This window comes from Hypanus sabinus, chromosome 13 (genome assembly GCF_030144855.1).
Source record: "Hypanus sabinus isolate sHypSab1 chromosome 13, sHypSab1.hap1, whole genome shotgun sequence".
Lineage (NCBI taxonomy): Eukaryota > Metazoa > Chordata > Chondrichthyes > Myliobatiformes > Dasyatidae > Hypanus > Hypanus sabinus.
In genome coordinates this window covers 32,029,956-32,043,018 of record NC_082718.1, presented here as the reverse complement: position 1 = coordinate 32,043,018, position 13,063 = coordinate 32,029,956, and the positions used below count along the sequence as shown (strand labels likewise).

Below are 13,063 nucleotides of genomic sequence, written 5' to 3'. Positions count from 1 at the left end.
TTTCAGAAGATTTACAATGAATATTGCTGTGTAAGCCAAATTGTTTAATGTAATTGCATTGTGACTTTGGGATGGCACCAGTTGTATAAATGGTAGATACTACTATCGGGACAATGTATATCCTGTTCATGTTCCATAGTCTTTCAGTTTCCTCTGTTAATTCAAGTCAAGTCGCTTTTTATTGTCATTTCGACCATAAACTGCTGATACAGTACACAGTAAAAATGAAATAACGGTCCTCCAGGACCATGGTGCTACATGAAACAACACAAAACTACACTAGACTATGTGAGACAACTCAAGGCTACATTAGACTATGTAAAACAACACAAAAACTACACTACAGACCTACAAAGGAGTACATAAAGTGAATAAAACAGTGCAGGGCAGTAATAAATTAACAAATAAATAATAAACAAGACAATAGGCACAGTAGAGGACAAATTTCAATATAATAATAGATGATGTAGATGTCAGTCTAGACTCTGGGTATTGAGGAGTCTGATGGCTTGGGGAAAGAAAAATGCAGGACATTTCTGGTGTTTTTCACTTACTGATCTCTGTATGTTATGTGTGTGTTTGGAATGGCTATATCTATTAAGTAAGATATTCTTGTTTATCCTATAATATTATAATCTGGACAGTTACTATGGATTGCCCTATTAGTAATAATGGATTGGTCACAATATAACTTGTGGGACTTTGACTCTAAAACTGGATCAGGCTTGTATTTATAGTAAGGTATGGTGTCTTTTATCAGTTTTGTATTTTAAGCCAAAATTTTGGTGAATGATGTTAGCCACTTGATTGTGCCTGTGTAAATTCTGTAATCAGATTGAGTTAAAACGCTGCAGGATCCTGTAATATAGCTGATTGTTTTCTGGATGTTCCTGGCATTTTCTGCATTTATCATCTTGAATTTACAAACGTTTGTATATTGAGTGAGCAGCCGCAAGTCTATGGGACCAGACAGTATCCCAGGGTAGGTACTCAAGAGCATGCGCAGCTCAACTGGCTGGTGTGTTTGCAGACATTTTTCTCTCTCCCTCTCCCGGTGCCCTCCTGTTTCAAAACATACACCATTGTCCCTGTACCTAAAAAGACCAAGGTAACATGCCTGAACGACTGGCGTCCTATCACACTCACCTTAATAATAATTGCTTTGAGAGGCTGGTCATGGACTACATGCATGCTGCCACCCACAATAGACCTTCTACAATTTGCCTACTGACACAACCACTCGACAGATGACGCAACAGCCACAGCTCTACAAAGCATCCTTATGCAGCTGAAGAGAAGGGATGCTTATGTTAGAATGCTGTTCTTGGACTACAGTTCAGCATTCAGCACCATAATTCCCTCCAGGCTTGCCAAGAATCTCAGAGACATCAGCCTTCACCCTGCCTTGTGTAGCTGGATCCTGGATTTCCTGTTAGATCGCCAGCAGGTGGTAAGAGTGGGCTCCCTGACCTCTGCCCCTCAACACAGGAGTCCCCCAGGCCTTCGTCCTAAACCCCCTCCTTTACTCTCTGTATACCCATGACTGTCACCACCCACAGCACCAATCCTGACAGATTATTTGCAGATGATACTACAAATAATAACAAGGCAGCCTACAGAGAAGAAGCCATCATCCTGACACAGTGGTGTGAAGGAAACAACCTCTCCCTCAATGTTGCAAGAATAAAGGAGCTGGTCGTGGACTACAGGAGGAATGGAGACAGGCAAACCCCAGTTGACATCAATAGATCTGGGGTTGAGGGTGAACAGCTTTAAGTTCCTCAATATACACATCACCGAGGATCTCACTTGGTCTGTACATATGGGCTAAGTGGTGAAAAAGGCACAACAATGCCTCTTTCACCTCAGACAGGTGAAGAAGTTTGGCATGAGTTCCCAAATTCTAAGGGGCACAACTGAGAGTATCACTTCCTAATATGGGAACTGTACTTCCCTCAACTGCAGGGCTCTGCAGAGAGTGGTGCAGACAGCCCAGCGCATCTGTGGATGTAAACTTCCCACTATTCAAGACATTTACAGTGACAGGTGCATAAAAGGGCCCAAAGGATCATTGGGGACCTGAGTCACCCCGACCACAAACTGTTCCAGCTGCTACCAACTGGGAAACAGTACTGCAGTATTAAAGCCAGGACCAACAGGCTTTGGGACAGCTACTTCCAGCAAGCCATCAGACTGGTTAATTCATGCTGACACAAACTGTATTTCTAAGCTATACTGACTGTTCTGTTGTATATCTTACTGTATATACTATTTATTACAAATTACTATAATTTGCACATTGCACATTCAGATGGAGACGTAACATTAAAGATTTTTACTCCTCATGTATGTGAAGGATGTTAGAAATAAAGTCAATTCAATTCAATTTGTTGGTCTTCTATTATACATTTTAAAGCTTTTTTGTGTGTTAAACACCTGGTCCTATATTGCCACAAGGAACCCCTCTGTTTCTGGGAGAGGTCTCCAACCCTGAGCCAGGTGTTTGTCATTTCCTTGTCAACATCTAGTCTGCTCAGATCGTGGGAATGTCTTCCATGGAGATCATGCTCTTCCATTGGTTAACTTTTTCTTTAATGGAGATAATTTCTTTGGTTTTTCTGTGTTGTGCTTTCTTTTAAGCTTAGTAGTATATACTTCTTATCAGAATTGCATATGCTCACATGGTGTGCTGAATCCTGTTTTCATTGCTGATAATATACCCTTACAAATTTTATCTGACCATTGTGTAAATTTTAATGTCTGTTATTGTCCTCTCCAACATAGAGTTAATCGAAATGCATTTGAGTGTATATAGTGTTTTTTATAATTTGTCATTTCAGTGCTTAGCTTTGTATTACCTTAGTAGTATTAAGTGTTATTTGGTAATTGGAAAGACATTATATACAGTACTGTGTAAAAGTCTTAGGCACCCTAGCAATATGTGCCTATGACTTTTATACAACCAGTACCATGTACAACTAAACGAAACAACACTCCTCTGGACCATAATGCACCCACACAACATATTTATTGACATACAGTGTGGAACAGGCCCTTCCGGCCCTCTGAGCCACACCAACCAGCAATCCCCCAATTTAACCCTCACCTAATCAAAGGACAATTTACAATGACCGACTAATCTACCAATGGTATGTCTTTAGATAATGGGAGAAAACCAGAGCATCTGTTGAAAACCCAGACATTCCACAGGGAAGACGAACAGGCTCCTTACCAACAACGACATATCTGAACTCTGATATCCTGAGCTGTGGTAGCATTGCACTAACCGCTATGCTACCATGGCGACCCATATATCACATATGTTACATCCTCTCACCTGCCTATCATCTCCCCCCAGGTCCCTCCTCCTTCATTTTCCCCTATGGTCCACTGTCCACTCCTATCAGATTCTTTCCACTCCACCCACCTGGCTTCACCTATTGCTTTTTAGCTATCCTCCTTCCCATCCACTCACCTTTTAACTCTGGCATCTTCCCCCTTCCTTTCCAGTCCGGATGAAGGGTCTCGGCCTGAATCGTCAACTGTTTATTCAATTCCACAGTTGCTTCCTGACCTGCTGAATTTCTCCAGCATTTGTGTGTGTAACATAAAGCAAAATATTACCACAAATAAGTTATTAAAATATCATTCAAAATGCACATAGTGTGTAGCACAGGGTAAACAGTAAACAACTTGCTAGTGATAAGAACGATGGTGGTAGGGTATTTATTGGTCTCACAGCCTGAGGGAAAAAGCTGTGACCCAGTCTGGCAGCCTTGGTCCTGATGCTTCTGTACCTCTTTCATGAGAGTAATGGGTCAAAGAGATTGTGGAATGGGTGGTAAGGATCTTCAACAACAATGCCCTTCATCTACAACAAATACACAAATGGGGATGGGGAAGTGAGACCCCAGTGATCCTCTTGGCTGTTTTTACTATCTCTGTAGGGTAGTAACATCTACTGCCCTACCCTCATCTACTTTTCTTGATTTTAGTCAACAAGGAGATGGTGCCTCATCGCCTTCTCAGAGGCAATTAGGCATGAGATACAAAAGCAGGCCTTGCCCGTGATGCATGTTTGTGGGAAAAAAAATCAGTAAGGAGGAGGAGGAGCTGCTGCAGCTCTGACGTACAACTGCACAATCATCAGAGGGTTTCACCCTCAACAACATAACACATAGTAGCAGAGGGCCCCTCAGGTCTCTCTGCTGTTCGATCACGGCTGATGTACACTTAGTGGCCACTTTATTAGATACAGGCGTGGAACCCAGTGTGATCTGCTGCTGTAGCCTAAACATCTTCAACGCTTGATGTGTTGTACATTCAGAGATGGTCTTCTGCACACCACTGTTGTAATGCAGGTTTTTTGGAGTTATTGTTGCCTTCCTGTCACCTTGACCCAGTCTGGCCATTCTGTCATCAACAAAGCGTTTTTGCCCACAGAACTACAGCTCACCAGATGCTTTTTGTTTTCTGCACCATTCTCTGTAAACTCTAGAAATTGTTGTGTGTGCAAATTGCAGGAGATCGGCAATTTTTGAGATATTCAAACCACCCTGTCTGGCACCAACAATCACTGCAAGGTGAAAGTCACTTAGATCACATTTCTTCCCCATTCTGATGTTTAGTCTGAACAACAACTGAACCTCTTGTCACCGTCTGCAACCTTTTATGCACTGAGTTGCTGCCTTATGATTGATGTACCTAATAAACTTGGCCACTGACTGTATTTTTCCACTCAATCCCATTCTCCTGCCTTCTCCCCATAACCTTTGACATCCTGACAATTAAGGACCTATCAACCTTCTCTTTAATATGCCCAATGACCTTGCCTCTACAGTGATCTATGGCAATAAATTCCACAGATTCACAACCCTTTGGCTAAAGAAATTCCTCCTCATCTGTTTTTAAAAGGGTGTCCTATTTTGAGGATGTGCCTTCTGCTCCTAGCCTCTCCCACTATTGGAAACATCCTCTGCACATCTACTTTGTCTAGGCCTTGCAATCTCCAGAAAATTGATACTGACAGGTAATAATAACCGGTACTCAAGTATTCTGCAACTAAAATAAAGTGCAACATTAAAACGTTTTTGACATCAACAGTAAAAAATTAATTTTCTTTCTATATATAATAATGAATTTCCATCGATGATCTGTGTACTAAAGGCTACATGATATGCTGCTACCAATGTGAAACCCATATGTGTCAAGACTACTGGTTTATCATGCAAGAGCTTAATTTGTCATATGTAAAGTGAAACACCAAAACACACAGTGAAATATGTTGCCTGCATTAATGAACAACGCATGCTGAATATGTGCAGGGGGCAGTCCCAAGTGTTGCCATACTTCCAGCAGAACATAGCATGCCCACTACCTGCTATCCCTAACCACAGGTCTTTCGAATGTGGGAGGAAACTAGAGCATCCGTAGGAAACCCATGCAGTTACAGGGAAAAAGCAAATCTACCTGTAGAACATTGGGTATTGAAGTTATAGAGAGCCTGAGGGGGAACTTCTTCATTCAGAGGATGGTATGAGTATTGAATGAGCTGCCAGTGGAAACAGTGAATGCAGGTTTGATTGCAACATTTAAGAGAAATTTGGATAAGTACATGGACGGAGCCTTGAAGAGCACCACACTCTTGGTTTGGAGGCCTGTGTGCCTCATTGATACGGAGAGCTGTGTTGGATGGAGTCAGGACTTTATGCTTTGGCTAGTGGTAGGATCACCGATGCCAAACAAGTCAAAGGGTAGAGGCCAGACTAAGGTAGGTACATCGGTCCTCCAGGTTTGGGGTTTCAGCTCAAAGCTGAAAACCTTGACTGGTAAAACAAAATTGTTATGGAAATAGCCATGAAGAATCCTTTTATATCTGAGTGCGATGGTGTATTCCTAAGTCTCCAGCTGGGACTTGCAAGACTGACAGTAATGAAAACACTGAGGAAGCTACTGACATGACAAAGGATGCCCTTAACACTGCCAGAGGTGGAAGACTTTCATTGCTGCCCTAAATGCCAGTGGCGTAATGGTTTTAAGTAACTACATAGATGGGAGAGGTATGGAGGGCTATAGTCTGGGTGTGGGTCAATGAGACTGGGCAGAGTAACTGTTTGGCATGGACTAGTTGGGCCAAAGGGCCTATTTCTGTGCGCTCTGACTATGAATCTATGAGAGCAAGGTATCTTCATCAGAAGTTTTACAGGGAAAACTTGCATCTTTACCAATTTGTTCTCAAAGTCCTGACGATAAGAAACTAATACCATTATGAAAAGCCCGTTCTTATTTCTTAAGTGTTAAATACTATTAATCATTTTGCGAGCAAGCAAAATCCTAAGTACTAGGCCCATGGTATCTTTTACGTCCATCTGCGAAGGCAGACAACTGGACTTTGCTGAAGGGGACACTTTGCTCGCTACCACACATCTGACACAATAGATTTCCCCAACCTAGCGCTCTCATATCCTACCGCCATGACTGCGGCCTCCCGGGTAATACGCATGCGCATTCACCGCGGCGGGGCTGTGCCCTTTGACCTTTTGCGTTTCCCGGCGGCCAGTGCGGCGCCGTCATGGAGACGCTGCGGGCAGAGATCGCCCGGAAGCGGCGGCAGGTGGAGGAGCGGGAGCTGCTGGGGGTGAGACAGGGGTAGGGATGGAGTGGGTGAGGGAAGGAGGTGAATGCGTGCCGTAAGTGTGGGGGTGTAGATGAGGGATGGAGGTGTTTTTGTGTATGTGACGAGGGTGGAGAAGGGTGAGTGGGTGGCGAAGTGGCAGAAGGAGGGTGTGGATGTGGGTGATAAAGGGAATTCGTGGGGAGAGAGTGTCGGAGAGCAGTTTGTATGTGTGTGAGAAAGGTTGAGGGGTTGTGGGGAATGATACAGGTGAGTAAGGGAGAGAGAGTGGCGGGCTGTTATTTGGGCTGAGCGTGAGAGAGAGGGGTGATTGTTATGGTGGGCAAGAGAAAGGGCAGGCGGTGGGAGAGCAGTGTGGAATTCGGGGATGGGCTATGGCTACTTCAGGAGCCCCTTTCAACATCCTCGTCCTCCGCGCCCCCGCTCCTATTTTGATGTTCACTTTTCTAAATTAGCTACAACGTCTGGTGATATATGCTAGTTGGTGAACTGACACAATAGGAGTGTCGAACTCGAAGTTTGAAATTGACCCTAAATGGTGATTTGCTCATCTGGACAAATTTGTGTGCCACTGTTGAATGGGCACATCTAGGAATGTGGCTTATATGTACAACTTTGAAGTTCTATCCCAGACCCAACATATTGATGAAAAAATATTAATGATATAAAGAAGGCATGTCAGTGGCTATATTTAATTAGGTGTTTGAGGACATTTAGTATTATGTATGACATTTAGTATGTCACTAAAGACTCTGGCATGTTTCCGCAGAAGTATTGTGGACAGCATTCTTACAGTTTTCATCATATCTGGTATAGATGGGCCAATGCGTAGGATTGGAAAAAGCTGCAGAGGGTTGCAGACTCAGCCGAATCAATCATGGGCATTAGCCTCCCTAGCACTGAGGACATCTTCAAAAGGTGATGCCTCAGAAGGTTGCCCACCATCCTTAAGGACTCTCATTACTCAGCACGTGCTCTCTTCTCCTTGATATCATAAGGCAGGCAGTACAGGAGCTTGAAGACACTCATTCAATGTTTTTGAAGCAGGTTCTACCCCACAGCCATCAGGTATCTGAATGGACAATGAACCAATCCATGAGCACTACCTCTCTTTTTGCATTACTTTTTAAATATATATTTCTTATTAAAATTTTTATAACTTTTATGTATTGAAATGTACCGCTACCACAAAACAACAAATTTCACAACGTAGGTCAGAGAAAATAAACCTGATTCTAATACTGGTTTCAGTGGTTGAGTAATATTAGTACAGTGATATAAAACAGTTATTTCTTTCTCTTCTTGAATGCGTGCAATGCACCAAGACTGCTATAATAAGTATTCTAGCACCTCTTCACAATATTTGGACATTGCTTTCCAAATTTCTGCATGATGATCCCATGTACTTTACTTCACCATTTTTGCTTTCTATTTGCTCTACTTTTTAAATTAAATTTTAGATATATTGTATATTTCTTAGTAATATATAGTTTTTTATTATTATGTATTGCACTGTACTGCTGCAAATATGTCAGTGATACTAAACCTGATTCTGAGATGAAAATGAAGTGGTTATTGTTTTTTTCTGAAATTACAGGAATCAAAAAAGTACTTCAAGCGCAGTGACCTGACTCGGAAGGAAGAGGAGAATTATTTGGAGAGGTGTGGTTATAAGGTACTACTTTTGCATTTAATGGATAGCAGTAGTGAATGAATTTGTTAACACTAGAGATTCTGCAGATGCTGGAATCCCCCTCTCTTCCATTCTCCAGTCTGTCTTCCCCTTTTGTGTATTACTTCTCTATGATGCCTGTCCTCCTTCCCTTTCTCCCATGGTCCACTCTCCTATCAGATTCCTCCTTCTCCAGCCCTTTATCTTTTCCACCTATCACCTCCCAGTTCTCACTTCATCCCCCTTCCTCTACCCATCTTCGCCCCTCACCTGGCTTCACTATCACCTGCCAGTTTGTACTCCTTCCCCACACTCATTATCTTATTCTGGCTTATGTCCCTTCCCTTACCAGTCCCAATGAAGGGTCTCGGCCCCAAACCTCGACTCTTCATTCCTTTCTGTAGATGCTGCCTAACCTGCTGGGTTCCTCCAACATTGTGAATTAATTTATTGTTTTTTCTGTAATTGTTAAGACCATTACATGTTGCCAGTGAGACCACTTACAGCAAATATTCCCTATGAAACTTGTGTCAATAGGTTGTAAATGAGGAGCCGCCGATAAAGGTATGGGTTCAGAAACACTCTTGTTTTGAACTGCATGTAAGTCAGGTTTCTTGAGTGCATGAAAGCAATTGGTGAGTGAGCTGGGATTCCGTAGCTTGGCTTTGGGTTTTTGTGTTGATTGATTACATTTGGCTGGCCCCTTTATTTTTGTTTTTAGTTATTAGAATAAAATGTTTTTCAGTTATCAACCGAATAATTGTGGTAATTCATTGAAATAGTTTGCATGCTCACCACTTGCATTGCAGGTAGAGGTGTAGCTTTACCTGAGATTACCAAGCAAACATAGTACATTATGCTGCTTAAATTACTTTTTCATACAACACAATACGTCTTCGATTAGCATGCTCTGACTCTCAGTAGTGAGTGGGCCACGATAGTATTCACATTTCTTAGACCTAGCAAAGGATGGACTTGCATCTTCCACAGGGTAGAAGACAAAAGTTGGAAAAATGTTACCATGCAGTTATATACATCTTTGTTAATGGCTACAGTCTATTTTACTTGTGGGAGATTGCATAGATTTTATTGGTCTGGGGTTAAAAGGAAGAAGATTGGATGCAAATTTCAGATTCAAAGAGTACAGGACAAAATTTACAAGAATGTTGTTGGGTCTTGAGGACCCAAGTTGTAGGGAAAGATTGATATTTCAAAAAAAAAATTGAGGGGTATAGATAGGTTTTCTCCCCCTGAGGTTGGGTGAGTCTAGAACTAGAGGTCCAGGGTGAAGGGTGAATTATTTAAGGGGAACATGAGGGGAACTACTTCACTCAGGGGTGCGAGTGCGGAATAAGCTCCCAGCAGAAGTGGTGGATGTAGGTTTGAATGCAACATTTAAGAGAAGTCCAGACACAGATCGATATAAAATAATAGTTTAGCACAATTGAGATGGACTGGAAGGCCAGTTTCTGTGGTGTAGTGCTCTGCTGCAATAATTTGAATTACAATAAATTTACTTGTACAATTATATATTAATCCTTAAAAAATGTGTACTGGTGGTTAGGTTTGTAAGATTTTAACTTGTTTTCAATATTATCCCAGGAGTGCTGCAGAATAATATGGTCCATTGGCTATCTGAGAAGCAGGAGCTCCCATAAATATCAGAATATGATTACACGATACTGACATATGTCCTGTATCAGGTGGAAGGAGGTGTCAGATCAGCAGTCGGCAGCTTGTTTCGGTAGCTTGCAGCAGAGGTGCTCATTTTCTTGGTCTCTGTCAAGGCTGGCTAGCTAATGTGACTTAAGCACACTTCTCAGCTGATCCACCGGTTGTAAGAAGGTAGACACCATTATGGACTTTATTTTGCTCAGAAGCATATATGGCTAATTTTCAGGGACATTAAGTGGAGTAAGTGGCTTCAAACAGTATCAACTTCCAGTTCTTATCAAACTGACGTGTACTGTACCTACACTACTTTAATGCAGATTCTTGTTCCACCCAAGGTTGAAAGTAAATTTGTTATCAAAGTACTTATATGACACCATATACGACCCTGAGATTCATGTTCTTGTGGGTATAAACAGTAAATACAAAAATTACAATAGAAAGAATAAAAAAAAACACATACAATGCACAAACAACCAATATGCAAAAGACATACAAATACAAAAGGAAAAAGAAATCACAATAATAAATAATAAAAATGGAGAACTTGATTTGTAAAGTCCTTGAAAATGGGTCCGTAGGTTGTGGAAATAGTTCATTGTTGTGGTGAGTGAAGTTATCTCCTCTGGTTCAAGAGCCTGATGGTTGAGGGGTAATAAAAGCACCTCAAGTTCCAGGAGCCTGCCAATCCAACACAAATAGCCAGTGCTGGTTCGAGGTCCCTAAAAGGGAACTGATGACCTCATTAACTGTGACCTCAATCAGACGCTAATATATTTTAAAAATCTAACAATTATGGATTGATTAATTCTTTCCTGCTATAATGCCAAATCTTACACAGGTAAGTTTCTATGTAAACAGCTGATAGCCACTTCTAGAGCTGCTCAGTTAAAAGAGTGTTCAGCGCTTTGCATTTTTTCTTGCACTTGGCTGCAAAAGAATAAAATGCTTATTTTTGTGGAGCAGTGTTAATACCTTGTGCATGAAATAAGTAGACAAATGTGTGTATGTGTGTGTGCACACACATTTGCATAATGTTAGTAAATGCAGTCGAAAGTCGTCGTGTGGTTTTTAAAGTTGTCTGCTTGCCTGCCTAGCATTGTCATTGACAGTTAAATGCCATTTTCCATTGGTGAAGGCATGGATGCTGAGCATGGAATACAAGGAAATTTATTCAATATTACCTTTTATCATGGCAAATAATAGAAATAGTTTTTAAATTCCTTAGTCAAGGATTTTTGGAATACTGGAATATCCCACGCAGAATATGGGAGGTGCCTGTACACGCCCTCCCCCTCCTTACATGTTGATTATGACTGAAGGTCTGTCAGAGAATATTTTGGCGATTAGTCCATTGGCGCATCATGTTACTATTGAAGAAAAGATGGATTTCAGATTACTATAGCAGTTTTGTCCAAAGCTATCCAGGTTATAGCTCTTCAGGAGCTGAACAGGTAATATCAGAATCAGGTTTATTATCACTGGCATGTGACGTGAGATTTTAAAATGTGGTGAGAATTTCTGCTTTGAATTCTAGACTTCCATAAACTTACTGAGTGAAATCATATTTTCTTAACTCCTTTTTGTATCTTCTTGCAATTAACTTAAACCCAGGGCCTCTAGTTGCTCATGTCTCTGCTAATGAAAGCTAGTCTTTTCCATTTACCTTAACTTGTCTATGTCTCTTGCAATGTTGTATTCCTGAACTAAATGTCCCCTTTGTTTTGGTCCTGACCTCTTCACTCTGACACCTCCGCTTTTCTCCTTCGTCCACTGCGATATGTTTCCTGGTTTCTGTCTTCACTTCTCGCTCCTCAGATTTAGAGTTCATTGTCTATTAACCACTCCAATCGAAACAGGCAGTCTTAATTATATAGGTCTTTCTGCCTGTTTGCATTGCTAAATTATCATAGTTATAGAGCACTATGACATAGAAAAAGGCCTTTCAGCCTATCTAGTCCTTGCCAAATGTTATTCCGTTTAGTCACATCAGCCCACACAGTAGCCCTCCACACCCCTTCTAGTCCAGACTTTTCTTGAAATGTTGCATTTGAACTCACATTCACCACTTCTGCTGGCAGCTCATCCCAGTCTCTCACCCCCACCCTCTGAGTGAAAGTCCCCCCTCATGTTCTCCTTAAATGTTTCATCTTCCCCCCTTAACCCATGACTTCTAGTTCTAGTTTTACTCAACCTCAGTGGAAAGAGCCTTCTTTCGTTTACCCTGTCTATGCTCTTTGTAATTTTGTATACCTCTATCCACTCTCCCTGCATTCTCCTATGCTCCAAGGTAAAAAAAAAAGACCTAACATATTTACCCTTTCCTTATAACTCAGATTCTCAAGTCCTGGCAATCCTGGTAATTTTTCTCTGTACTCTTTCAATCTCAGATCTTTCTTGTTGGCAGATGATTAGTACTGCACTCAGTACTCCAGATAAGGCCTCACCAACGTCTTGTATGTCTTCGGTATAACATCCCAACTCCTGTACTCAATACTCTGACTTATGAAGGCCAGTGTGCCAAAAGCTTTTCGATCCTGTGATACCACCTTCAAGGAATGATTGATCAATCAATCTGTATTATAAAACTATATGCAGAAGTGAAAAATTTGGTTGGTCAGCAACCCACCGATTTAACCCTAGGGACAATTGAAGAAGATATGTCCCAGTTAAAGAAGACAAACATCCCAAGTGTTCTCTTAACACCTTATCGTCATGTGTTGCCACATTCAGGGATCATTGGATTTTGTACTCTGGATATTTGCTCCTTTTAAGAGCAGCTTCTACTGCTCTGCCATCAGATTTCGGAATGGACAATGAGCCCATGAACTCCATCTCAATACTCTTGTTCCCATTTGCACTGCTTATTTTAACTTAATTTTTTATATATATATATATATAGTACCATGTAAAAGTCTTAGGTGTGTATATGTATGTGTGTGTGTGTATGTATGTATATGTGTGTATATATGTATATATATATGTGTGTGTGTGTGTATATGTATATATATATATATATATATATATATATATATAGCTAGGGTGCTTAAGACTTTTGCATGGTATTGTATTTATCAATGCGGAGT

General features: G+C 41.2%; 2 protein-coding genes across 3 annotated transcripts in view; one reads left to right on the top strand and one right to left on the bottom strand.

Annotated features, from left to right (window-relative positions):
• The window catches only part of bend7 (BEN domain containing 7), a 71,753-nt gene extending 66,817 nt beyond the window's left edge, over positions 1-4,936 (bottom strand). Inside the window, exon 1 of the mRNA XM_059987425.1 lies at positions 3,476-4,936. Coding sequence (XP_059843408.1) covers positions 3,476-3,491 — 16 coding nt within the window. The 5' untranslated portion in view covers positions 3,492-4,936. The remainder of the gene's footprint in view (positions 1-3,475) is intronic.
• Positions 4,937-6,543: 1,607 nt separating this feature from the next.
• The window catches only part of prpf18 (PRP18 pre-mRNA processing factor 18 homolog (yeast)), a 28,810-nt gene continuing 22,290 nt past the window's right edge, over positions 6,544-13,063 (top strand). The window contains exons 1-2 of one of the 2 annotated variants that reach the window (XM_059987422.1): positions 6,544-6,637; positions 8,232-8,309. In XM_059987422.1, coding sequence (XP_059843405.1) covers positions 6,572-6,637; positions 8,232-8,309 — 144 coding nt within the window. In that variant the 5' untranslated portion in view covers positions 6,544-6,571. Of the gene's footprint in view, positions 6,638-7,502; positions 7,703-8,231; positions 8,310-13,063 lie in introns of those variants that run through there. The other variant, XM_059987423.1, reaches the window with a different exon arrangement.